This window comes from Marmota flaviventris, chromosome 11 (genome assembly GCF_047511675.1).
Source record: "Marmota flaviventris isolate mMarFla1 chromosome 11, mMarFla1.hap1, whole genome shotgun sequence".
In the NCBI taxonomy this organism is placed as follows: domain Eukaryota; kingdom Metazoa; phylum Chordata; class Mammalia; order Rodentia; family Sciuridae; genus Marmota; species Marmota flaviventris.
Window position 1 is genome coordinate 32,455,014 of NC_092508.1, and position 26,120 is coordinate 32,481,133.

Here is a 26,120-nt window from a genome sequence, read left to right on the forward strand (position 1 = left end):
CAGATTGCAGAATCACATCAGTTACACATCCATTGATTTACATATTGCCATACTAGTGTCTGTTGTGTTCTGCTGCCTTTCCTATCCTCTACTACCCCCTCTCCCCTCCCCTCCCCTCCCCTCCCCTCTTCTCTCTCTGCCCCCTCTACTGACATTCATTTGTCCCCCTTGTATTATTTTTCCCTTTCCCCTCACTTCCTCTTGTATGTACTTTTGTATAACTCTGAGGGTCTCCTTCCATTTCCATGCAATTTCCCTTCTCTCTCCCTTTCCCTCCCACCTTTCATCCCTGTTTAATATTAATCTTCTTCTCATGCTCTTCGACCCTACTCTGTTCTTAGTTACTCTCCTTATATCAAAGAAGACATTTGGCATTTGTTTTTTAGGGATTGGCTAGCTTCACTTAGCATAATCTGCTCTAATGCCATCCATTTCCCTGTAAATTCTATGATTTTGTCATTTTTTAATGCAGAGTAATACTCCATTGTGTATAAATGCCACATTTTTTTTATCCATTCATCTATTGAAGGGCAACATGATTAACTTTCAAATGAAAGTCTACTAGATATTTTATTTCTTTTTGTTAGCAGTTAGCAACAGTGCTAATGAAAGAATTTATAATATATATATATTTAAGTATTTATTTTTTAGTCGTAGTTGTACATAATACCTTTATTTTATTTATTTTTATGTGGCGCTAAGGATGGAAACCAGGGCCTCACACGAGCTAGGCAAGTGCTCTACCGCTGAGCCACAACCCCAGCCCGAAAGAATTAATATCCACAGAAAATTTCAAACAAAAATAATCCAAAATCAATTTATATTTGATGTTGTAAAATATTATTTTAAATTTTAAATTTAATTTTTATCCAATACATAAAAACAAAAATTATACATACTAACAGGGTACCATGTAATGCTGGATACATGTATATAACTCATAATGTTTAAATCAGGATGAACATTTATTTTCTCAAACATTTATCATTTCTTTATGGTGAAAACTTACAAAATCCTTTCTTTTTTTTTTTTTTTTAATTTTATTGTAGTTGTAGATGGACAGAATGCCTTTATTTTATTTGTTTACTTTTATGTGGTACTGAGGATCGAACCCAATGCCTGACACATGCTAGGCAAGCGCTCTGCCACTGAGCTACAGCCCCAGCCCACAAAATCCTTTCATATAGCTCTCTGAAATGTATAGTACTTTATTGTTATCCTAACCATAACAGTACACCTGAGCTTGTAATATGTTGTTTTTTAAAATATTTTTTAGATGTTGATGAACCTTTATTTTATTCATTTATTTATATGTGATGCTGAGAATTAAACCTAGTGCCTCACACATGCTAAGAAAGCATTCTGCCACTGAGCCACAACCCCAGCCCATGTGTTATTTTTATAGTAAGTTTAATGCACTGTTTTGTTTATACCAATGTTAGGAAAAAGCCAAATTCGGAGTTAACACATTCTTAGGTTATACTCTTTTCATATGTGGTTGGCAGTATTTGGTGCAGTTTATTTATATTGGATACATCTTGTTTGGTGTTTAGATGGTTGCAGCTGAGAGGAGGATAAATTACACAGATTTAGCCCATGTATTTATCATCATTTTTTCTAAATCCAATGGGTGAAATCCAAATGTGCTTTTTTATAAAAAGTAAAACCAAAGCTAAAATATGTCACAGCCATGGAAAATAGACATAATATTTATAAAATAGACATAATATTCCACTTTTGAAGTTCTTATAAATTATATCTGTTTATGGTTCTTTAAAGTGTCTTAATAAAATTTGTATTTCAAGGTTTTTCACTCCATTCAAGAGACGTGCACTGAACTTCTGAAGATAGTTGAGAAATATCAGCTAAGACTCAACGGTATGACATCATGGGTACCTGATAATTCCCATTGAAAATTAATATTAGTTTGCATTTTTTACATTCTTTGTTGGTGCATTATAGTTGCACATAATGGTGGGATTTGTTGTTACATATTTGTACATGCACACAATATAATGATATAATTTGCCCAATATCACTCCCCTAGTTTGTATTATTGAAAACAAGTCATTTAATGGAAAAATAGTGGCTTATTGAACTATTTTGTGAGCAGTTTTTTAAAAATATTTTTTAGTTTTTGATGGACCTTTATTTTATTTATTTGTATGTGGTGCTGAAAATCAAACCCAGTGCCTCACGCATGCTAGGCAAGCACGCTACCACCAAGCCACCACCCCAGCCGCTGTGAGCAGTTTTTAATGGCAAAATACAAACATTCATAGTGACCTATTCCCAAAATCCTTAGTATTCATATTCCCTAGTTCATCAAATCCTTTGACACAGATTCAAAAGTGATGTTCATTTTTCTTTCTTTTCTTTTTTAAAGTTCTAGGGATTGAACCTAGGGCCTCACACATGCTAGGCATGTACTTTTTAAAATTAATTTTATTTGTTTAGTTGTAGATGGACACAATACCTTTATTTTATGTGTTTATATTTATGTGGTGCTGAGGATCGAACTGAATGTCTCACCCATGCCGGTGAGTGCTCTTCCACTGAGTCACAACCCCAGTGCCTAGGCATGTACTCTTACCTCTGAACTATATCCCAGCCCTCTTTAAATTTTGAGATTGGTCTCATTCTCTAAATTTCTCAGGCTGGTGTGGAACTTGTGATCCTTTTGCCTCAGTCTTCCAAGTAGTTGACACTACAGGTGTGCATCTTCTCACCATGCTGATATTGTTTTCTTGCCAAGAGTCTTAAGTAGATTTGTTTCCATCACTTAAAAGCTTCTTTCTTGACCCCCACTTACTCTCAGAGTTAGCCCATTTCTCTCCTCCTCATACGGAAAAATTTGGCATAACTGTGTGCAGTCTATTCCTTTCTGTTTGCTTAATTTTATACCCACTCTAGTTTTCATCCCTACCACTCCACCAAATTTCTCTTATCAAGGTTATGAAGAGGTAAGCCCAATGACCAGTCCTTACTTGGCTTATTATATCATCTAACACAGTTGATTATTATCTGCTGCTTGATATTCTCTTCACTCTGCTTCTAGGCACCACGCTTCCCTGGTTTTCTTCTTAATTGTTTTTTTCTTCTCATTCTGCTTTTGCTGGATTCTTCTTTCCCCTTGACCTCATTGGGTTGGAACTCAGTCTTGGATTTTTTTTTCCTGCTTAAATACAGTGGCCTACTGGATATGGCTACCCCTATGATCCTAGTTACCTCTCTGATCACATTTCCTAAAACCTGTCTTTTTGAACTTATATTGATCTCTTTCACAGCAGGCATGTCTTTACCGTGGACTCCGTAACTTCCCTTAGGTATGACCAAATGTCATCTTTATATTGAGGAATTCCCCAAACCCCATATCTAAAATACAGTACCCCTTCTCCTTCATAACTCCCTGTTATTTAACATTCTATATTTTATCTGCTGTTTTTCTTCTCACCACTAGAATATGCTTTCCTTAAGAACAGGACTTTGTCTATTTTATTTTTATGTCCCTGAAGCCTATAAACAATATCTAGAATCTACTCAGTATTCAATAAATATTTGCTCAGTGAATGAATGATTTCTCATGAAGCTATGTAAGTTAATCTTACTACTTTATAATCAAAGCTCATATACCATCCCGTTAAATAAAGAAATCCAGGGCTGGGGATGTGACTCACTGGTAGCCTAGCAGGCATAAGGCCCTGGGTTCAATCACCAACAATTCAGAAAAGAACAGAAATTCAGTAAGGCATAGTTACTCAAGTATTTTATGAGTATCTGCTATGTGTAAGGCTATATGCTTTTCCCAAGGAAATAGTTGGGAGAAACAACTTTTGTAAAAATTAAGAGATGAGTTCAGTATAGAAATAAAGACATGACTCTGAATTCCTATAAGTGAAAAATAACTGGAATAGAGCAATGCAACTCTATAAATGGGAATTGAGGTAAAACTTCAAGGGTTTATAGAACTGAATATATGGAGAAAAGATTTGGCATCTAGGGAATGAGCTTAAGAAATGAGAAGAGCATGCATGGGCAGAAGAGTTTCTAACTGAGACTAATAGGGGAATAAAGGAGCAAATGAAGTTTGGGGTCAGATTATTGGGATAGTATATTTTACCAAGCAATTAAAAGCTGTTACAGCCATTGGACCAAAGAAGTCTTGTGATAGAAGTGATGACAAGAAATATTGGCAAGTTTGTTTGTCCTAAATTTTGTCCTGAAATCATTAGATCTTTTAGCACTCTGACAGAACATTTCAGAATAAGGAAGAGATTACACATATGTAGATTTCATTATGTACTTTCTCTTTGAAATTGTATATAAATATGTGTTTTCTTGAAGACTCTTGTATTAATACATCTTCTGTTAGGATTAACATCAGACAAATATGGGAATTACATCAGGCACAAATAGTAAATTAGTACAGTGCTATAAATCTCTCTCTTTTTTGGTGCTGGGGATGGAATCTCTAGGAATTCATGATGAATGCTCAGAATGTTCTCCATTGCTGAGCTACACCCCAACCTCCAGTGTTATAAATATTTATGGAAATCACTTGACTAGGCGAAGAACATATCAGGGTGGGATCTCAGTAGATGTTGCAGGCAGCACAACACACTCGCAGCACACATTCAACCATATTCCCTGTTTTTTTGCATTGATAAAGATAAGACTCAGTGATGCTTATATTCACTTGATACTTTATAATGAAGTATACTAGTTTCTCAGAGATATTTCTGAATCATCATACAAAAATGAGTATTTTTCCTAGTAGTTTTCACTGAGGTACATTTATAAATTTCTGACTCAAAGGAAATGTACATCTCTCAATTAATCAGAATATTAAATTAACATGACTCCCCCCAGTTCCAATCTACTCTGGATCAGGTGAGTTGTTCATAATATGATAAATGGTTTTATTAAAGAGGATACCAGAGAATGTACAGTCACCCCCCATGACACTACCATGTTCTAGAGTCACTTGTAAATATCACAGAGAGAAGCAGCAGGATTGGGGAATCTGTAGATGAGAAGGGCCGATTCTATTGCTGGCTCAGAGGAACATGGGGACGTACCTAAAATTTTAAACTTCAGTTTTTCTGCAGTGCACTAAGGTGAGAGTAGGTATGACATTTGGTTTTGTTTTGTTCAATTGGACATTTTATAACTTTTCCCACTTATCTATCTTATTGTGGTTAGAGTGTCACTTTATACAATATAATTGTTTCTAAAACTATAGTGAGGGACAACTTTTTTTGTTTTGTGGTTTACTTCTAATCTGACATTTTTGTAAGATAAAGTAAAAGTGGAATTTTAGAAAATGAGATTTAAAAAGACATGTAAATGCAAGTTCTGTTTCTCCCCCTCCTCTTTTTTTTTTTATGTGGATTTGGCACTGAACTTTGGGGCTTGAGCATGCTAAGCATACATTCCACCACTGAGCTGTACCCTAGCCCCCTACTTTTTTATTATTAGATTTGACAGCTAATGACATAGAATGAATTGGACATAACTTTCCTATGTTCATATGGGAATACACAACCCGTGTAACTCCACATCATACACAACCACAATAGGAAGTTATACTCCACGTATGTATAATATGTCAAAATACACTCTATTGTAATGTATATCTAAAAAGAACAAATAAAAAAGAAAAAGAAAAGATCTGACAGTGATAAAATACTCATTCAATTAGCAAAAGTTTCTACACAATTACTCTGGTAACCAATAATTATTGACAGGTGCTAGCCTGAAACTTTTAGGGTTTCTGCAGCAGAACTGTGGACATTTGTGGGTCTGAGATACTAAGGATGAGAATCACTAATAAATCAACAACTATATAAATAGGAAAAAATACTTTGTAAAAGGCAATGAGTCTAAAATGTATTTCTGCACATTTGAAAATGTAATTTTCTTCCTTTTTTTTGTTTTATTTTTTTCACTAAAGATCAGTTTTCCCAAAGCAAGGTCTATCAATTCACTGCATCAAAATGATCTGGAATGCTTGTAAAATGTGTATCTCCAGAAATATAAAATCAGACTCTCTGGAAATGAAGCCCAGGAATTTTCATTTTTACAATAAGTCTTTTCTTCTTCCTTCCTAAGTAATTCTTATACTCCCCAAGTAATTCTTAATATCAGAATTACTGGTGTGAGAATTTTATTTTTTTTTGTGTGTATTTTAAATAATTGATGGAATGAAATAATTAACTATACTATATTTTCCCTCTAGTTATATCAGAGGAAGAAAATGAGCTAGGGCTCTTTTTAAAGTTTCAAGCAGAACGGGATGCTACTCAAGCTGGAAAAATGATGGATGCCACTGGCAAGGCACTCTGTTCTTCTGCCAAGCAAAGGTTTACCCATGGCTTTTCATCATGTTTATATCTATAATCTATTTGACAATTTTGACATATGTCTTAAGTTTGCATGTTTGGAAAGGAAAGGTCATTCCAATGAAGAATTAAGGAAAAAAGAAGCATATTGTAGTATACAATTGTTTTGATGCCTAGCTCTTAGTTATTAATTTTGTATTTAAAAGAACTATTCTAAAATTGATGTTCTTCATTGCTTAATTCCTAGAAATAGCCTTTAGGCCTATATTTCTATTTCGTAAATGACTTAATGTAAGAGTCACAGAATGGCTAACATTTAAAATATGAATATTTCCACTTTTTCTTTTCACATTCTAGTTTGATAGGCAAGTGCTCTACCACTGAGCTACCCCACACCTTCTTTCACTTTTTTTTTTTTGGTACAGAGATTGAACTCAGAGGCACTTAACCACTGAGCCACATCCCCAGCCCTTTTTATATTTTATTTTGAGAAAGGGTCTCACTAAGTTGCTTACGGTTTCGCTAAGTTGCTTAGGCTAGATTTGAACCTGCAATCCTCCTGCTTCAGTCTCCTGAGTTAGGGTTAGGGTTAGGGTTAGGTGTGTGCCACCATGCCCAGCCCTCTTTCACTTTTTTGATATTATACTATCTTTAAGAACATTAAGACTATTCTTTTAAGTGGAATTCAATTTTTTCTTCTTAATTTTTGTTTTCTATATATCATTTCACGATATTTTAGCATAAAGCTACTTGCCCCAAAGAATCTCCTGTTAATATAATCTGAATTTTTGAATTTCAGAAGAAAAATGAAAACAGGCCTTCTTAGGCCTGTAAAGATGATGTCCAGATTAAGTGGCTTTATTTCAAAGCCACCACATCAGTGCAGTAGTCTATCTTGAAGATAGTGAGACAGAGACTCAGTATAGGGCCCTCTAGTGCCATAAAGTCAAAAGCAGTGTGGAGGAGCTGAATTTGCTTTGTTTCTTAAGTACTTTACCTCATCCTCATATGCTAAGAATTCCATACTCATTAATTCTTCTAGCATTTTATCTGATCTTCTGCACCCAGGCTTTTCCTAAACTTTCCAAATAAAAGGCTGTGTATGAATTGGATTGTGTTTTATGAATTCAGGTTCTCTGTTCCCGGAGAACTTTTTTCTAAATGGTAGGGTTACTTGGCAGATTATCTATGCATGAACTAATATCCACAATGTTGCAAACATTATAGATTTTCTTAAGTAAAAAAGGAAGTACAAAATATCATTATTAATTATTCAAAATTGGCTATGTTATTTCTATTTGCTTTCTCTATCTCTTTAGCCATCTTGATAATTTCCTATCTGTAAACTAATTTTTAAATTTTTTATTTATATATGACAGCAGAATGCATTACAATTCTTATTACACATATAGAGCACAATTTTTCATATCTCTGGTTGTATACACAGTATATTCACACCAATTTGTGTCTTCATACCTGTACTATAAACTAATATTTATAGCACAATGCTTTTTGATTGATTGGTTTAAACTTTTGTTTTACATGTGGGATGTACAACCCTCTGATTCTTACCTCTCTGTCACCAGACTGGCCTTGTGTACTCCTCTGTCTCGTCTTAAGCAAGAAGTAACAACCTTCAGTCAAAGGGCAGTATCAGATACCTTGATGACAATTAATAGGATGGAGCAGGCACGCACAGAATACAGAGGAGCTCTCCTGTGGATGAAAGATGTCTCCCAAGAACTGGACCCAGACACCTTGAAACAAGTGGAAAAGTTCAGAAAAGTATGAAAATATGTCACTTTCCTTTTCTAGTTACATAAAATATGGAACTGATACAGAATGAAGATTATAAAATATGATTATATACTAATACTGGACTGTTTTTTAAAAACATATGCTTTATTATGAATTCTTGGTTGTGTGGAGATTTTGGTTAAAGTATAAAAGGTTGTTATTCTTCTATTTTTACTCTTTGAATGGCATGGTATCCCTACCTCAGCAGTCTTTTTTTTTTTAATGTGTGTGTGTTCTCTTTTTTTAATATTTATTTTTTAGCTTTAGGTGGACACAATATCTTTATTTTATTTTTATGTGGTGCTGAGGATCGAACCCAGTGTCTCACGCATGCCAGGCGAGCGCACTACGGCTTGAGCCACATCCCCAGCACCCTCATCAGTCTTTTTACTAATCTTTTTTATCCCCCTCATAACCTAATTACACTTTAAATGTTCTTTATCTGGACTTTTGGAACTTGTTTGTAGGAAGAAAACTGTTTATTACTGAGGAAAAAATATCTAATTTAAGTAAAAATTTGTGTAAAATTATTAATTTTAAGAAAAGGGAAGGTTCTTAAATTTTTCATTCTGCCAAAATACAAAGTTTGACCACAAACCTTGTAAGCAACTATCTATGTATGGACAAATGTTTTTGCTAAATAAGCTTATTATAAACCATATCCTCTACATTTACTATGCCTGGACATTAAATTTCATTCATTCATTCATTCATTTCATAGAGAAGCTATAATAAATATTTACTATTGATGGAGCTGTATACTGTGCCAGCTATTGTAAGTGGTTTGCCTCATTGATTACTCCCAACAGCCTTGTAAAGTAAGTGAACACATGACCTCAAGCCCCAGAAACCTTTTATTCCATCCCTGTTACAATCCTTGACAATTAGAATTCAGTGCAAGGGGGTGGTTGCACAACATTGTGAATGCCCTAAATGCCACTGAATTGTACACTTTAAAATGGTTACTTGTAATGTTATGTGAATTTCATTTCAATTAAAAAAGAAAAACAAGAACGCAATCCAAATTCCTATCTGAACTAAAAAAGCTCTGCATTGTCTGATCCCTGGTCCTTCTACCGTCTCATCCTGTGCTTGCTTCCAGTGCTCCAAGAAGAATATACTCTACCCTATGCCTTCCTTTTTTGAAAACTTGATAAGCTCTTTGCCCTCTCCCACTCGTAGAACCCTTGTCCTTGTTTTTCCCTGGTCCTGCAATACTCTTCATTGCGTCTCAGCATAGCCTGCTCATCATCTTTTGTCTCAATTGAAATGTGAGGCATAAACTCACCAAAGTTTGCCCAATTTTATTAAAAGTAGTCACCCATTTTTTCAACTTATTTGCTATTTTGCAGCCTGAGATTATATTGTATATTTATTTACTATGTTTTTTTCCTGTGCCTTTCTACCCAGAGATGGTAGGAAAGTATCATAATATCCTAGTACCTTGAAAAGTACTTTGCATGTAATAGATACCTCATAAATATTCATTGAATAAATGAATTAAAAGTTGAGTGTTCACATTACTCAATCACTCCTGACTCACTCTCTGTATAAGAAATAGGCCTGAGTTTAAATTTATGAATGGCTCCATGATTCAGAAATATTATTAATGCTTCTCAATATTTTAATTAAGTCCCATTTCCATTTATTCTTCTGCATGTAGACAAATACTGTCCATAATCCTGAACATCTTAGGTCTTTCTTTTTATTTGGATTTTTTCTTATTAACTATATAATTTCCATCTATCATCTCATACTTTCTCAACCTAAAGATATCTACTAGAAAGAATCTTTTACAGTTCTTTAGAGTCTTCATTAATCACGGAATATTAATAATACTGGGCAGAGGAATTGGTATCCTTTATTACAATTTCATGTGTCTGAAAACATTTATTATGAACTTGTATGCTATATTTATATCTGTATTATAGATAATAATAGCATTTTTGTGATTACAGGTACAGATCCAAGTGAGAAATAGCAAAAGTTCTTTTGACAAATTAAAGATGGATGTTTGTCAGAAAGTGGATTTACTTGGAGCTAGTCGCTGCAATATGTTATCTCATTCACTCACTACCTACCAGGTACCCACCTCCATGGTCAGCATGCCCTTGCAGTAAAGATGAGTGGTGAGATTCCTTTTTAAAAGTTGTCTAAAGGGTACAAATAAATTATAGTTGATCAGATTCCTTTGAATCTGCTGTAATTGACTCATTGAGGTTACAACAGTCAGAAAATTATAAAGTCCTAAACTGAAAAAGACCTTAGAGATTATCTACTCTTGTAGCTTCACATTATTCTCCTTGGTGTTCTAGGGAGAGAGGGGACCACTTACCTGTAAATGGAAATGTTGAGAAGGCTAAATACAAGACCCCATTAGCTTTGATTCAACTAGAGCTTTTCAATTTCTCACTTTAAATTTCTACATAAACTTTCATATGAAGGAAAGATATTGTGGCTCCAAAAGTTTGAAAGATTTTCTGTCATTTTATGGATGAGAAAAGTGAAACCTATGAGAATTAAAATAAATAGCAATATTGAATTCAAAAACATAACTTTTCTTTTTTTTAAGAGAGAAGAGAGAGAGAATTTTTTATTATTTATTTTTCAGTTTTCGGTGGAAAAACATAACTTTTCTAATTCTAGGTCATGTGTTTTTTTCATTCTGCCATATTACCATCCTAAATAGCTTTCTCCTCAGAGGTCTTACTTCTGCTTTAATTACCCCAAATCACACATAAATAACACATAATGAATAAGTTAGATATTAATAAGCAGCAGTTGCTGACTTTAATGTATATTTGTAAATAGCAAAGTAAAATGAACTGTACTTACATAGGAAAATAATAATAAAACTAAAGGAAATAGGTATTAACTCTATAGGGAATCTACCTAATTCAGTTCAAAACTATGGAATGTAGGAATCAAGAAAGATTCATTTGAACTGAGCATGATGGCACACACCTGTGATCCCAGCAGCTTGGGAGGCTGAGATAGGAAGACTGTGAGTTCAAAGCCAACCTCAGCAAAAGTGAGGTGCTAAGCAACTCAGTGAGACCCTGCCTCTAAATAAAATACAAAATAGGGATGGGGATGTGGCTTGGTGGGCAAGTGCCTCCAAGTTCAATCCCCAGTACCAAAAAAAAAGATGCATTTGAAAATAAAAAGTGCATGACTATTTGTGAAGCATGATGCCGTAACCCAATAACTATTAGTTCAGTTCTTTTATTTTCTCCACTCATTCCCTTCACTTTGAATACAAACACTGAAGCAACAACGAAAATTTTCAATTACCTGAGTTAGCTTGAGAACAACACATTTTTGGAACAAATCTTTCTTGAACCCTCAATGAAAAGCCAAATTAGTGGTAAATATTTTCTCAAAAAGATGCTCTTATATGATAGCAACATAAAGATTATACATTATGTCTATCCTTCTATAGTGATTGGCATTTCCATGCTTTTAACATTTTGCTTTTGGATTCCTCAGGTGTTCTGATCCATTAGTTTTCTTTCTTTTAGCTGCAGTCACTCTCTAGGCTCTAGTGTGCATTCCAGTGCTGTTTAAAAAATAGGCACACATGCATGCAGACATTGGTGCTAACTTTCATGTAAAGTTATGATTTATAGTTCAACTTTTCTTGAACAATTGAATTTAGTGCCTGCTGTTTCTTGTGCAGCAACTATTCATATACTACACTAGTGAGGAAATAGAGCACAGAACTGATCGTGGAGGAGAAGCAGAACTATAGTGTCACCTTTTCTTTTTCTGCAGAGAACACTACTTGGATTTTGGGAGAAAACAGCTCAAATGATGTCCCAAATCTGTGAGGGCTGTGTTGGCTTTCATCCATATGATTTTGTAGCTTTCAAGGTACATTTCTTCCCCCTGTTTTCTTGCTTTGACTTATTATACTTCATTTGGGTGATAACATTGAAACTATTTTTTGCTAAGTTTAATTTCTTTTTTTTAAAGAGAGAGAGAGAATTTTTTAATATTTAGTTTTTAGTTTTTTTTTTCGGCAGACACAACATCTTTGTTTGTGTGTGGTGCTGAGGATCGAAACCGGGCCGCACGCATGCCAGGCGAGCGCGCTACCGCTTGAGCCACATCCCCAGCCCTAATTTATAAAATATCAATTCAAATTTATAAAATATCAGGCAACATTTTCCTGCACTCTTTCAGCCAAGGATCAGCACTTGCCTTATTCCAAATGCTGCCAGTAAGACTAAAAGCCATGGAAATACTGCTGGCAGATTCAAGGTATTAGGGAATGTGGGCGAGTGAAAAGAAAATTAAAATGCAAAGGAGATTTTTTAAAGGCTATAGAAGGAAAAATTTAACGGGAACAAGTGATGGGAACTGATCATGTTCAACTAAAGAAGTTTAAAAGACAAATTTCCTTGTTTTACTCTTATATAGATATGGTTAATGATGCCCCAAATATGCCAGTTATGGTCATTACTATGTGTAATGTCTCTTGCAACGCAAGAGACTACTAACATATTAGATCAGTTCTTTCTGAAACAGTTACATGTGAAAGATGCTTTTTGGCTATGATTACAGAGCTTTTGACATCTGTATGTCTTACAGTCATCTTTGCGTGTGGCTCATCCAGAAGAGTCACACTGTGATAGTCATTTCTTCAGTTCTGATAGCCTAGATTTCAGTACCTTTTAACTTGCCATTGTGCCTTGTTTTCAGTAGAGCATGAAATGGGTTGCTGTTGTATTTCTTCAAGTTGAATATAATATTTGCAATGGGTTCATATCCTGTAACCATATATTACTGGGCTTTGGGATGGATTTTTATCTTATGTTCTGACATGGTATCTTCCAGCCCCAAAGATGCCCTTAAAGTTTGTTTTACTTTTTCTATAGTTGTTAAACCAGTCTGTCTCTAGTCCACATCACAGTGTCTGCGGTTACCACAGGCAGCCAGGATAAACAAGTACATATGTGGGGCTCAGTTCAAATCACATTAGCACATATTTACCATATTTCTCACTCTAGTTCAGAACTATTTCTATATTGTTTTTTAGAGTTTTTATTCTAATTTTGCATGCAAAGAGAAACAGATTCTTTCCATCTACTTAACATTGAATTTCTTATCTTTAGAGACTACAAGATACTCCAAAGAAACTTTCTGAAGATCACAAAGAAGAACAAATAGAAGGCAGTTTTCTTACTGAAAACCTCCATAAGTAAGCCAGCAAATCTGTATACTGTAAGGGAAGTCCTGGACACCATCCTATGATATATGTGGGAAGAATTGTTTCTTCTCTTGTTCATTAATACTTATTTCTACCTCATTTTTACAAACAACACATTTGTTGTTTCAAAACATTTGTTTTGTTTTTTCTTCCCTCATTTTTAACACTACAGGTAAAGGAAGTAACAGGAGTACTAAACAAATTGTGGTGATACTCCAGATTCTGTCATTTGGGAGTCTTATATTAAGAGCCATGAGTACCTCTGTTGCAGGGACAGCATGAGAGAAGCAAGGGACAAGGGCCAGCAATTGTGAGAAAAGCTATTAAAAATCTATAGCAACTCAAGAAGCTGAGTCAGGAGGATTACAGGTTCAAGGCCAACTTAGTAAGACCCTGTTTCAAAATAAATAAATAAATAGATAGATAGATAAGACTGGGGATATGGCTCAGTGGTAGAGTATCCCTGGGTTCAGTCCCCAGTACTGGGGGGGAAAATCTATCTTTATAACAACACAGATAGGACTGGAACTGGTTACGTACATCCTTCTTATTACCTGTTTCCCTCTTATTAAATCTTCCCCCTGTTTCTCTTTCAGAGTGCCACAATTATTTTAAGCAGATTGACTCAATATAACAACAAACTCAGAAATTAGGCCCAAATAATTACAAACCATTATTGCTGAATCAAAGGTGATCCTAAATATAAGGCATTTCCCCATTTTTCTCTATAGGAAATCCAAACCGATTTTTTTTTTTTTTTTTTTGGTAGTGGTGCTGGAGATTGAACCCAGGGGCTTGTGCATGAAAGGCAAGCACTCTATCAACTGAGCTATATATCCCCAGCCCCCAAACCAAATTTTTAGCTAACTTAAATACATAAATGTTTTAGATCAATGTTTAGTAAATGTTTAGCTGTACATTAAACTTACCTTAATTACATATTGACATTTGAAATCATATGCTGCTAGGCGTGGTGGAGCACGCCTATGATTCCAGCAACTCAGGAGGCTGAGACAGGAGGATCACAAGTTCAAGGTTAGCCTCAGCAACTTAGTGAGACCCTGTCTCAAAATAAAATATAAAAAGGACTAGGGATGTAGCTTGGTGGTATGGAAACCTTGGGCTCAGTTTTTTAAAAAATAACAAAAATATCATATGCTAAATGAAATATATTAATCTAGTATTTTTATTCTCATATTTCATGGAAGTTTTATTCAGAAGCTTCTCTTGCATCTTCAAGATGATGAGAACATCTTTTTGAGTTAACTAACAGATTCCTAAGCACTTCACCTTCTCTTCCATCTAAGTTGTTTAAGAAAAATATACACATAACTGTCATTGGAAATTTTGTTTCAAGTTAAATATCTTTCTGCTTTATAGGATTTCTTTTAGTATTTGCAAATAAATATTATATTGCTTTTTAAGTGTCTTTAAAGACTTATTAAAATACATCTAATACTAGCAATTATGAGATTATGCTCTAGGAATAATGGCTAAATCTGTATTCAATCTCTTTATCTCATTTTTTTTATTATTACATGGATTCTATAAATCAACACATTAGATAGAAGCCCTAAACATCCAAAATTAATATTGACTGAGGATATTTTAGGCAAATGTCTCTTCTTTCACAAACATCACTTTATTCTTTAAAATAGAACTCCCCTACTTTTTTCTGGAATATTCTTCATTCCCTTCATTTATTTCCTAAGAGTTCTTAAACAAAACCCTCTAAAACTTGAAAATAAAACTTCTTACAGAGTTCTCTAAAATGCTTACACCAAAGGTGTTTCACATTTCATAACTTTTGGGATTTTGGAATATTTGCATATACATAATGAGATATCTTAGAATGGGACCTAAGTCTAAACATGAATTCATATATGTTTCATACACATTACCTGAGGAAATTTATATTTTTAATAATTTTGGACATAGTGTCGAATTTTTCCTCTTGTGGTATCATGTTCTCAAAAATTTTAGATTTAAGAACATTTGGATTTTTAAATTAAGGATGCTCAACCTTGAATTTAGCACAGTTCCTGCAATGCTGATGTACAGATACTCAGTAAGTGATTACTGAAAGCATAGAGATCTTTAAAACAGAAAATACTCTCAGATGTAAGTTTTGTGAGATCTACAGATAAGTGTTTTTAAGTTTCTTGACTTTAAAAAAGTTGTTTTTTTTAAACCATGCCAGGTGCTGTAACACACGCCTGTAATCCCAACAGCTTGGGAGGCTGAGGCAGGAGGATCAAGAGTTCAAAGTCAGCCTCAGTAATTTAGTGAGGCACTAAGCAACTAACTAAGCAACTGTCTCTAATAAAATAGTTTTAGAAATATAGGGCTGGGGATATGGTTAAGGATCCCTGTTTAAGCATCCCTGGGTTCAATCCCCAGTAACTCCCCTGATAAAAGTTTTTTTAAACCATATTAAACTGAGGAATATGAATTCCAAATGTATTTTAACTAAAATCCATGTATTTTCTTTACTTCAGGGTAGTTTTGTCAGAAGAGGAAGCAAGCTTTGGGAGTGAACCAGGTGAGATGGTAAATTCTTTACTTTGTAATGGTCAAATTAGATGTTAAAAGTTTATCCCAATTTTTAACACAGAGATTGTGTTAATATCCATTCAATTTTTTAAAATGCTAAGTTTTTGTTCTGTACACTTTCATGTTATCTTTCAAGGAGTGCCTAATTAGAGGGTCTAGTAGTCTTTTTTAGGTAGGTGCTTTTAAATGCAGAAATCTATTTTACAGGGCTGCATGATTAAGTTTCAAGTTTTCTTCACACTTAAATTTGTGTTCTTATTTTTAAAATAAATATTATATATGTATATATACATATATGTGTGTATATACATATATTTGATACATATATATGCATGTATATATATATATACATATGTATTCAACATATTTGAATCACTGTGGTAAAAAAAGAGTATAGAAAAAGTGAATTTGAATAATTTTTTTGGGTTCCGGGGATTGAATTCAGGGGCACTCAACCATTGAACCAAATCCCCAGCCCTTTTTGTATTTTATTTAGATACAGGGTCTCACTGAGTTGCTTAGCCCCTTGCAGTTGTTGAGACTGGTTTTGAACTCTCGATCCTCCTGCCTTAGCCTCCCAAGCTGCTGGGATTACAGGCGTGTGCCACTGTGCCTGGCTGAATCCTTAGTTGTTTTGTTTTTTTTTTAAATATTTTATAGTTGTACATGGACACAATACCTTTATTTATTATTATGTGGTGCTGAGAATTGAACCCAGGGCCTCACATATGCTAGGCAAGCACCCTACCACTGAGCCACAACCCCAGCCCTGAATCCTTAGTTTTTGAAAGCAAATCACTTATGCCGCTCTCAGTTGTATCATCTGAAATATGAGTAATTTGTGCCTACCTTAACAGGAACATTAAGGATAGAGATAATATTTACAAATTACATAGCACATAGCAATAAAAATGAGAGGTACTTATGTATATTCAAATATGTACATAAATAGATTATATGGATAAAATATTTTAAGAAGCCATAATTATGAATTTATATATGTAACACAGCTTCAAAATTTATGTTCAAAAGGTTAACTATGGTTTTGTGTATATCCTGTACCTAAAAAATAGAGAATATTCTTTAAAAGTCATAAAGAAAATATACTGAACATTATTGTAATTTCACTCTTCAGTCATAGTATTATCTTTAAAATCCTGCTGTGTGGGTAATTATATCCCCTTTTAAGTTCCAGACATTCATTTGGTCTTTATTCCTTTTTTCTTGTTTAATCTTGTTATAGGTTTACTCATTTCATTATTTTTTAATAAACTAACTTATAGCTTTGTTAATCTTCTCTATTGAATTTTTGTTTTCTGTTTTATTAATTTTGGTTCTTTATCATTTTTACTTTTCATATATCACACAAGTTTTGGAAAAAGCACCTTTAATCTGAGTGTGGTAGTCCACGCTGATCTGATAGTCCAGCTACTTGGAGAGACTGAGGTGGGAGAATCACTTTGAGCCTAGGAATTTGAGGTCAGTTTGGGTAACAAAGCTAGACCCTGTCCAAAAAAAAAAAAAAAGACCACTAGATGGGGTCAAGTTGTATTTAGTGATGAAGCTGCATGAGGCTCTAGGTCCTATCCTGGAACAAAAACAAAACAAAATGAAAAACCCCACAAACAAAACCATTCCAAATAACACTTTGTGTAGGTATATTTTAAATACCATAAAACTCAGTCATTCTAAGTATACAAGTAGTTTTTAGTTACTACTGAGAGGTGCAACCATTTCCATAAATCAGCTTTACAACATTTTCATCCCCTCAATAAGATCCCTTATGCCCATTTGCAGTATTCCTATTCCTATCCCCAGCCAGTCATTGACCTACTTTTGTTTGTTTGCTTTTGTGACGGAGTGTTACTAAATGGCCCAGGCTGCGCTGAACTCACAATCCTCCTGTGTCAGCCTCTCAAGTAGCTGAGATTATAGGTGTATGCCACCCTCCCAGTGGTTTCTCATTTATATTTGGACCTGTGCTTCTGTTTTCTATTTGTTTTATCACTCACTCCCATGCTTTTATCTCTGGTATTGGCTTAATATTTGAAGTTCTTATTGTTTGTTTTAAAATTTTTCTCTGTTCTTTCTTTTTTCCATGAACTGATTTGAAAGTTATACATTTTATTTCCATCTTTTGTGGTCTAATTTTAGCCTGCTTACCTAATAAAGTCCAAGGTTCATCAATATTTCAATTTCCCCAGAATATTCAAAAGACCTTAGAATACTAATCCCAATTATTGCCATACCAGCTCTTTAAGTATTAATATTTTATTTCTCTTTTTCACAAATTAAGAAATTATTTTATGAATATTAGATTTACCAATATTTTCCTTTCTTATTATTTCTTCATATATTTCAAATCTTCATTATGAGTTCATTCTTCTTATCTGCCCTTTAGTTTAAAAGTTGTTAAGAAGATATATTGGTGGTAAACTTGGCTTATATATACCTGGATATATTGTTATTTCTCACTTTTGAAAGAGTTTGCTCAGCAAACAATTTTAGGTTGGTTAGTATTTTCTTCCAGAACTTTGGTAATTTCAAAAATTACTGTTCCATCATTCCACTGGTTTTGTTGAGGAAAAGAAAAAATGTTAATCAGATTATTATTCCTGTATAGTGACTTTGACTTTTCTATTTGGCTACTTTTAGGATGTGTTCTTTGTTTTGGGTGTTCTGCTCTTTTAGTACAATGTGCCAAGATATATTAATTTTTGTTGTTGTTTTAATCTGTGATGGTATATAAATTGCATTCCTTAAATCTGTCTTTTATCTCAACCATTCTTACTTTTTTAGTTTGGTAAAATATGCATGGCTTAAACATTATTTTTTAAAATATTGCTTCTTTTCTATTTTCCTTATTCTTTCCTTCCTCCACTCCAGTAAGCTTATGGTGGACCCTTTCATTAATTCCTTATATCTTTTAACTTCTATTTCATATTTGCCATTCCCTTTTCACTCTACACAGCACTGTAGGTAAGTTATTCAGATCTGTTTTTCACTAATTTTCTCTTCTTGCTTCCAGTCTATTGTGTAATGTATACAGCAAGTTTCCCCCTATACATTTTATTTCTAAAAGTTCTATTTGGTTTTTCTATGAATTTCTGTAGTGGGTTTTTATAGTCCTTTGCTCTTTCTTGCTTTTTGACTCATATTTGTATTTAAAAATACAAATATTTGACGTCCTCTAATTTTCTTGTGGTAGTTTGTTTAGTGATTTCTGATTATGAGCTAATTTTTATTTGCTCTCAATCTGTGAGAATCCTGGAAGTGTAACAAGTATTTGCTTATATTGCTTGGTTTCAGAGTTGAGGAATATTCATAGCCTGGAGACCCCTTTAACCTCCTTTCAGAGCCTGTCAGCTCAGTGTTGGAATTCTGGGATCAGCTTGGTTTTCTTGTGTTGAAGGCTTTGTCTCCAGAGAACAGTGTCAACATGGAAAGGGGATCTGTCTTTCCTCTTTGCTTGCTGCTCATCTTTCCTAGATCTGGATTTAGTCTAGATATGCATTAAAAGTGTTTTTCATAATTTTAGTGAGAATTCTTTTTTTGGGGGGGGCAAGGGTCCTTCTGAGTGTCTTATCTTCTAAAATTCCAAGTAGCATTTTTGCACAGGTAATAATAATAATAACATTTTAAAAATATTCAGCGTCCCTGGGACCCAAATAATACTAGCACTACTTATAAAAGTGAAAACTAGAGGGCTGTGGCTGTGGCTCAATGGTAGAGTGCTCACCTAGGATGTGTGAGGCACTGGGTTTGATCCTCAGCACCACATAAAAATAAACAAACAAAATAAAGGTATTGTGTCCATCTACAACTAAAAAATATATATTAAAAAAGTGGAAACTGGAAAAAATTTTCTTGAAAATATAAACATTCCACACTTTGAGTAACTTTAGGCACTATGTTGAGGAACTTGAAATCCTTCAAACATTTATGCTATGAGATATCACTCAAGTGGTAGTTCTTAGGTGGAATAAAGCTAATCTTTTGAACTAGCCCTTCCTCATTCTTATACTTGTTTTTTTCTAGTATCATGTATCTAGGATGAAAATCAAATGAATCCAAATCCCACATTAATCACCAAACACACAGTGGAGTAAAGCAGACCATTACTGAAGATTTGGGGAAAGACAAGGAGGGAGGTTACCCTCATTGTAAACAGTATACTTCCTTGAGGATTCTTTAACAGATCTCTCAATTCCCCTGAATTATTTCTATGGCTTATAAAACTTGCTGGTGTGATTCTTCCTTTCTCTTTTTTTTTTAAATTTTTTATTGTTGGCTATTCAAAACATTACATAGTTCTTGATATATCATATTTCACACTTTGATTCAAGTGGGTTATGAGCTCCCATTTTTACCCCATATACAGATTGCAGAATCACATCAGTTACACATCCATTGATTTACATATTGCCATACTAGTGTCTGTTGTGTTCTGCTGCCTTTCCTATCCTCTACTATCCCCCCCTCCCCTCCCCTCCCCTCCCCTCTTCTCTCTCTGCCCCCTCTACTGACATTCATTTGTCCCCCTTGTATTATTTTTCCCTTTCCCCTCACTTCCTCTTGTATGTACTTTTGTATAACTCTGAGGGTCTCCTTCCATTTCCATGCAATTTCCCTTCTCTCTCCCTTTCCCTCCCACCTCTCATCCCTGTTTAATGTTAATCTTCTTCTCATGCTCTTCGACCCTACTCTGTTCTTAGTTACTCTCCTTATATCAAAGAAGACATTTGGCATTTGTTTTTTAGGGATTGGCTAGCTTCACTTAGCATAATCTGCTCTAATGCCATCCATTTCCCTGTAAATTCTATGATTTTGTCATTTTTTAATGCAGAGTAATACTCCATTGTGTATAAATGCCACATTTTTTTTATCCATTCATCTATTGAAGGGCATCTAGGTTGGTTCCACAGTCTTGCTATTGTGAATTGTGCTGCTATGAACATCGATGTAGCAGTGTCCCTGTAGCATGCTCTTTTTAGGTCTTTAGGGAATAGACCGAGAAGGGGAATAGCTGGGTCAAATGGTGGCTCCATTCCCAGCTTTCCAAGAAATCTCCATACTGCTTTCCAAATTGGCTGCACCAATTTGCAGTCCCACCAGCAATGTACAAGTGTACCCTTTTCCCCACATCCTCGCCAGCACTTGTTGTTGTTTGACTTCATAATGGCTGCCAATCTAACTGGAGTGAGATGGTATCTTAGGGTGGTTTTGATTTGCATTTCTCTGACTGCTAGAGATGGTGAGCATTTTTTCATGTACTTGTTGATAGAGCCCTAATATCCAGAGTATACAAAGAACTCAAAAAATTAGACAATAAGAGAACAAACAACCCAATCAACAAATGGGCCAAGGACCTGAACAGACACTTCTCAGAGGAGGACATACAATTAATCTGCCTTTCTCTTGTCATTCATTCCTGTTCCTCTCCCATCAACTCTGATGCTCCTTCTTACTTCCTTCTCTGGCTACTTCTAGAATCTCTTTCCCATTCCCAGATTTTCCTTCTCCTTTTCATATGTTCAACTAAAATCTTTGCTGATAAAGTCAATTTTTTTTTTTTGCATTTTTCTGTACTTCTTCAACATCTTTATAATGTATTAGAACTTAAAAACCTAACTTATCCTTTAGGTTCTTTATCATAAAGCTAACATTAAATTCCTTAAACCTTCCTTTTGAATTGTTTCCCCTTCAATTATTTTGGTTATTCTAGTATTTTCTACTCTGCCTATATTCTTTTGTCATATCTTAAACTGTGTAATAGACATATTAGTCCCTGGCCTTAGATGCATAAAATCCTCTAAGTTCTCCATACACAACACTCTCCACACTTGTATGGAGGAAAAATTTACATTTCATTTTTTAAAATGGCCTTGGTAATGGCTGAAGATATCAAAATCTTGTTTGTTTTTTTGTTTGTTTTTAAGGGTGTGGGTCTATTATGTTTGTACTGGGTAGCAAATGAAGTAAGGAAAGATTATTCCAAAAACCGACTCAAGAACTGCCTCCCTATGAAGCAGTAGGGAATACTTGTATTTGTCTTAGTATAAGTTCAAAACAAGGGAAACATGTTTTTTAGCAGTGATTTTGCCTATGGGTTTTTTTTTTTTTTTTGTACTAGAAATTGAACCTGGGGGTGTTCAACCACTGAGTCACATAGCCAGCCCCCCCACTTCCTCTCCCCCACCCTGACCCTTTTGATACAGGTTCTCTTTAAGTTGCTTAGGGCCTCACTTAGTTGTTGAACTTAGCCTTGAACTTGTGATCCTCCTGCCTCAGCTTCCCAAGCCACTGGGATTAGAGGCATGTGCCACCATGCCCAGCTTGTATGTTTGACTTTTTAAATGTCAAAAACATAAAAAAGGAAAACACAAGAGAGGATACAGTCTTTAAAAAAAAAAAAAAAAAAAATATATATATATATATATATATATGTGTGTGTGTGTGTGTGTGTGTGTGTGTATAATTTATATATTTTAGCTGTTGATGGATCTTTATTTTATGTATTTATATGTAGTGCTGAGAATTGAACCCAGGATCTCACACATGCTAGGCAAGCACTCTACCACTGAGCCAACAACCCCAGCCCAGGATTTAGTTTTTGATCCTGAGAAAATATCCTGTCTTTAAGAGCTTGTATCTGAACTTTCCCTTCATGTGAGAACCATTGCTGTTCATGCCCCAGATTAGGTGAGAAATGTAGACATGCTGCTTATTGCTATACCCTGCAAGAATAAAGCAACCTTTGATTAAAAAGTTGACCAGCTGAGTGGCACACATCTGTAATCCCAGAGGCTTGGGAATCTGAGGCAGGAGGATCGAAAGTTCAAAGGCAGGCTCAGCAACTTGAGGAGGCCCTAAGCAACTTAGTGAAACCCTGTCTCAAAATAAAAAATAAAAGTATCTGTGGATGTGGCTCAGTGGTAAAGCACCATTGGGTTTAATTTCTGTTACCGAGAGAGAGAGAGAGAGAGAGAGAGAGAGAGAGAGAGAGAGATCTATTGTGCAATATGGTGACTATAGCTAATAAGAAGATTCAAGGTTTTGTATTCTTGAATATTTCTGAGTGAAGTTTTAGTGTTCTTACCACAAAAATTAAGTATGTAAAATAATGCCTATGTTAATTCAATTTAGTCATTCCACAGAATATACATATTTCAAAACAACATGTGGTACAGGATACATATGAATTTTCATTTAAAAATAATGAAGGTAAAAATATATACCATATCCATTAATTCAACATAAAATGAACACAATTGTATGTATCAGAGTGTCAGAGGTATGGAAGTCAGGCAGAACAAAATAGAAAACTGCCTCTCAAAGAATGTAGAATAAGAATAGGTCCTTTCTTGGAAAAGGAAAAAAGAAAAAAAAAAAGGTTTACCAGGAAAGGAATTGTCTTGGGAATGGGAAAGCTTTTAACTTCAAGTTGTCATAGATAAAATGAAGGATCTGAACACCTGTAGTTATTACAATTTTACTTGTTTTTTATGTATACACACACACACAAATGTGATATATAATTATATATGTGTATATATATGAGTCCTTAAAATTTTTATCTCCCTTTTACATGAGTTATAATCTTATTTGAATGATTAGAAATGATATAATTAGGGCTGGGGCTGGGGCTGGGGCTTAGTGGTAGAGCACTTGCCTGGCATGCGTGAGGCACTGGGTTCAATCCTTAGCACCATATAAAAATAAAATAAAGCTATTTAAAAAATCATACAACAATTTTAAAAAAGAAATGATATAACTATTATAAAATATTACATTAAATAAGCTTGCTAAATTTCTTTTTTTTTAAAGATAGTAGGGATTAAACCCAGGGGGTGCTATATCATTGAGCTACATCCCTAGCCCTATTTAATTTTTGAGATAGGGTCTTACTAAGTTGCTGAGGCTGGCCTCAAATTTGTGATCCTCCTGCCTCAGCCTATTAAATTTCTTCTTGATTAACTTATCATTTAAAAATATTTTAAGTTGACATAATAAATGTAAATATTTATGGAGTAAAGTTATATTTCAATACATGTAAATAGCGTATAATGATCAAGTCAGGTAACTCCTCAAACACTTTTCCTTTTTTTAGAGATAAGAACTTAAAAATTCTACTAGCCTTTTTTCAGTATTGGAGATTGCATATAGGGGGTGCTCTATCACTGAGCTACAGTTTTTTATTTTTTGAGACAAGGGCTCAATCATCCTGCCTCAGCCTCCCAAGTGTGTGCCACTATGCCCAGCTTCTATTATTTTGAAAAACACAATTAGTTGATATAACCATAGTTATCCAGCTGTGTTATAGAACATTAGAAGTTATTCTTCCACCTGATTGCACTTCTATATCTGTAAAGCCTTCTCTCCCTCCCTTCTCCCCAACATTATTCCCAAGCTCTGGTAACCACTATTTTATTCTCAAATGTGTTGTCTTTCTGTAACTGGCTTATTTCACTTAATGACCTACAGTTCCATTAGTGGTGCTGCAAATGATAGAATTTCATTCCTCTTTACAGATGAATAACACTCTATTATATACATATATTTACCACATTTTCCTTTTCCATTCATATGTTGATAGACACCTAGGTTCATTCCATACTTGGCTAATGTGACTAGTGCTGTAATAAACATGCAAGTGCAGATTGCTCTTTGACATACTGATTTTATTTCCTTTGGATATATACCCAGTAGTGGGATTGTCCTGTTTTTAGTTTTTATTGAGACAGGGTCTCACTAAGTTGCCTAGGGCCTCGTTAAGTTGTTGAGGCTGGCAATGAACTTACAATCCTCCCGTTTCAGCCTCCCTAGCATCTGGGATTAGAAATGTGTGCCACCATGCTGGTTATACCTATGTTTTTGAAGGGTCAATCCAAAAAAATATTTGCCCAGATCTTTATCCTGAAGCACCTCCCTTACATTTTCTTTTAGTAGTTCATAGTTTAATGCCTTACATTTAAGCCTTTGATCCATTTTGAATTGATTTTGTATATTGTGATAGGGATCTAGTTTCATTCTTCTGCATATGAATATCCCACTTTTTACACACCACTTATTAAAGAGACTGTGCTTTCTCCAATGTGTATTCTTGGTGCCTTTGTTGAACTTCACTTGGCTGAATACACATGAATTTATTTCTGGTTTCTCTAGTCAATTCCATTGGTCTATCTCAGTTACCATGGCTTTAATAGTATGTTTTTGAAGTCAGGGATTGTGATGCCTCCTTATTTGTTCTTTTTATCAAGACCGCTTTCGCTTTTGTGGTTGGTACCATAAAGATTTTTTCCTCCTATATGTGAAGAATATCATTGGTATTTAGGTAGAAATTGCATTAGCCAGGGATCTGCATTTAATCTCTAAACCACTCTGAGTAGTATGAACACTTAACTTGATTCTTCTACTCTATGACCATGAGATGTCTTCTTTTGTATGTGTGTTCTCTTCCATTTTTTTCATCAGTGTTTAATAGTTTTCATTTTAGAGTTCTGGCACCTTGTTGATTAGAATCATTTCTTGGTATTTTATTTTTGTGGTTATTGTAAATGAGATTGCTTTCTTGATTTCTTTTTCAGCTAATCTGTTATTGGTATACAGAGACACTAGAGGTTTTTGTATGTTGGTCTTGTATCCTGTACTTCCTGAATTTGTTCATCAGTTCTAACAATATTTTGGTAGTCTTCATGTTTTTCTAAATATAATTCACTGTCTGCCAACAAGGATAGTTTGACTTCCTCCTTCTCAATTTGGATGCAATTTACTTCTTTCTCTGGCCTACTTGCTCTGGCTACAACTTCCAGTACCATTTTGAGTAAAAGTGGTGAAAGTAGACAGGTCTTGTTCCATATTTTAGAGAAAATCCTTTCACTATTTCCCCATTTAGTATGATATTAGTGGTGGCATTGTCATATAACCTTAACTGAGTTGAGGTATGCTCTTTCTATAGCTAATTTGTTGAGAGTTTTTTATCATGAAGGAATATTAAATTTTATAAAATGCTTTTCTGCGGCTATTGAGATGATCATATTGTTTTTATCCTTCGTTCTATTGATGTAATGTATTATACTTAATTGATTTGCCTATATAGTACCATCCTTGCCTTCCTGGGATAAATCTCACTTGATCATGGTATATAATCTTATCAATGTGCTGTTAGATTTGGTTTGCTAGTATTTTGTTGAGGATTATTATACCTGTGTTCATCA

General features: G+C 34.5%; 1 protein-coding gene across 1 annotated transcript in view; it reads left to right on the forward strand.

Annotated features, from left to right (window-relative positions):
* The window catches only part of Ica1l (islet cell autoantigen 1 like), a 67,551-nt gene that overhangs the window by 26,142 nt on the left and 15,289 nt on the right, over window positions 1-26,120 (forward strand). Inside the window, exons 3-9 of the mRNA XM_071619366.1 lie at window positions 1,806-1,878; window positions 6,239-6,362; window positions 7,928-8,126; window positions 10,097-10,222; window positions 11,913-12,011; window positions 13,256-13,341; window positions 15,849-15,892. Of these exons, the coding sequence (XP_071475467.1) occupies window positions 1,806-1,878; window positions 6,239-6,362; window positions 7,928-8,126; window positions 10,097-10,222; window positions 11,913-12,011; window positions 13,256-13,341; window positions 15,849-15,892 (751 nt within the window). The remainder of the gene's footprint in view (window positions 1-1,805; window positions 1,879-6,238; window positions 6,363-7,927; window positions 8,127-10,096; window positions 10,223-11,912; window positions 12,012-13,255; window positions 13,342-15,848; window positions 15,893-26,120) is intronic.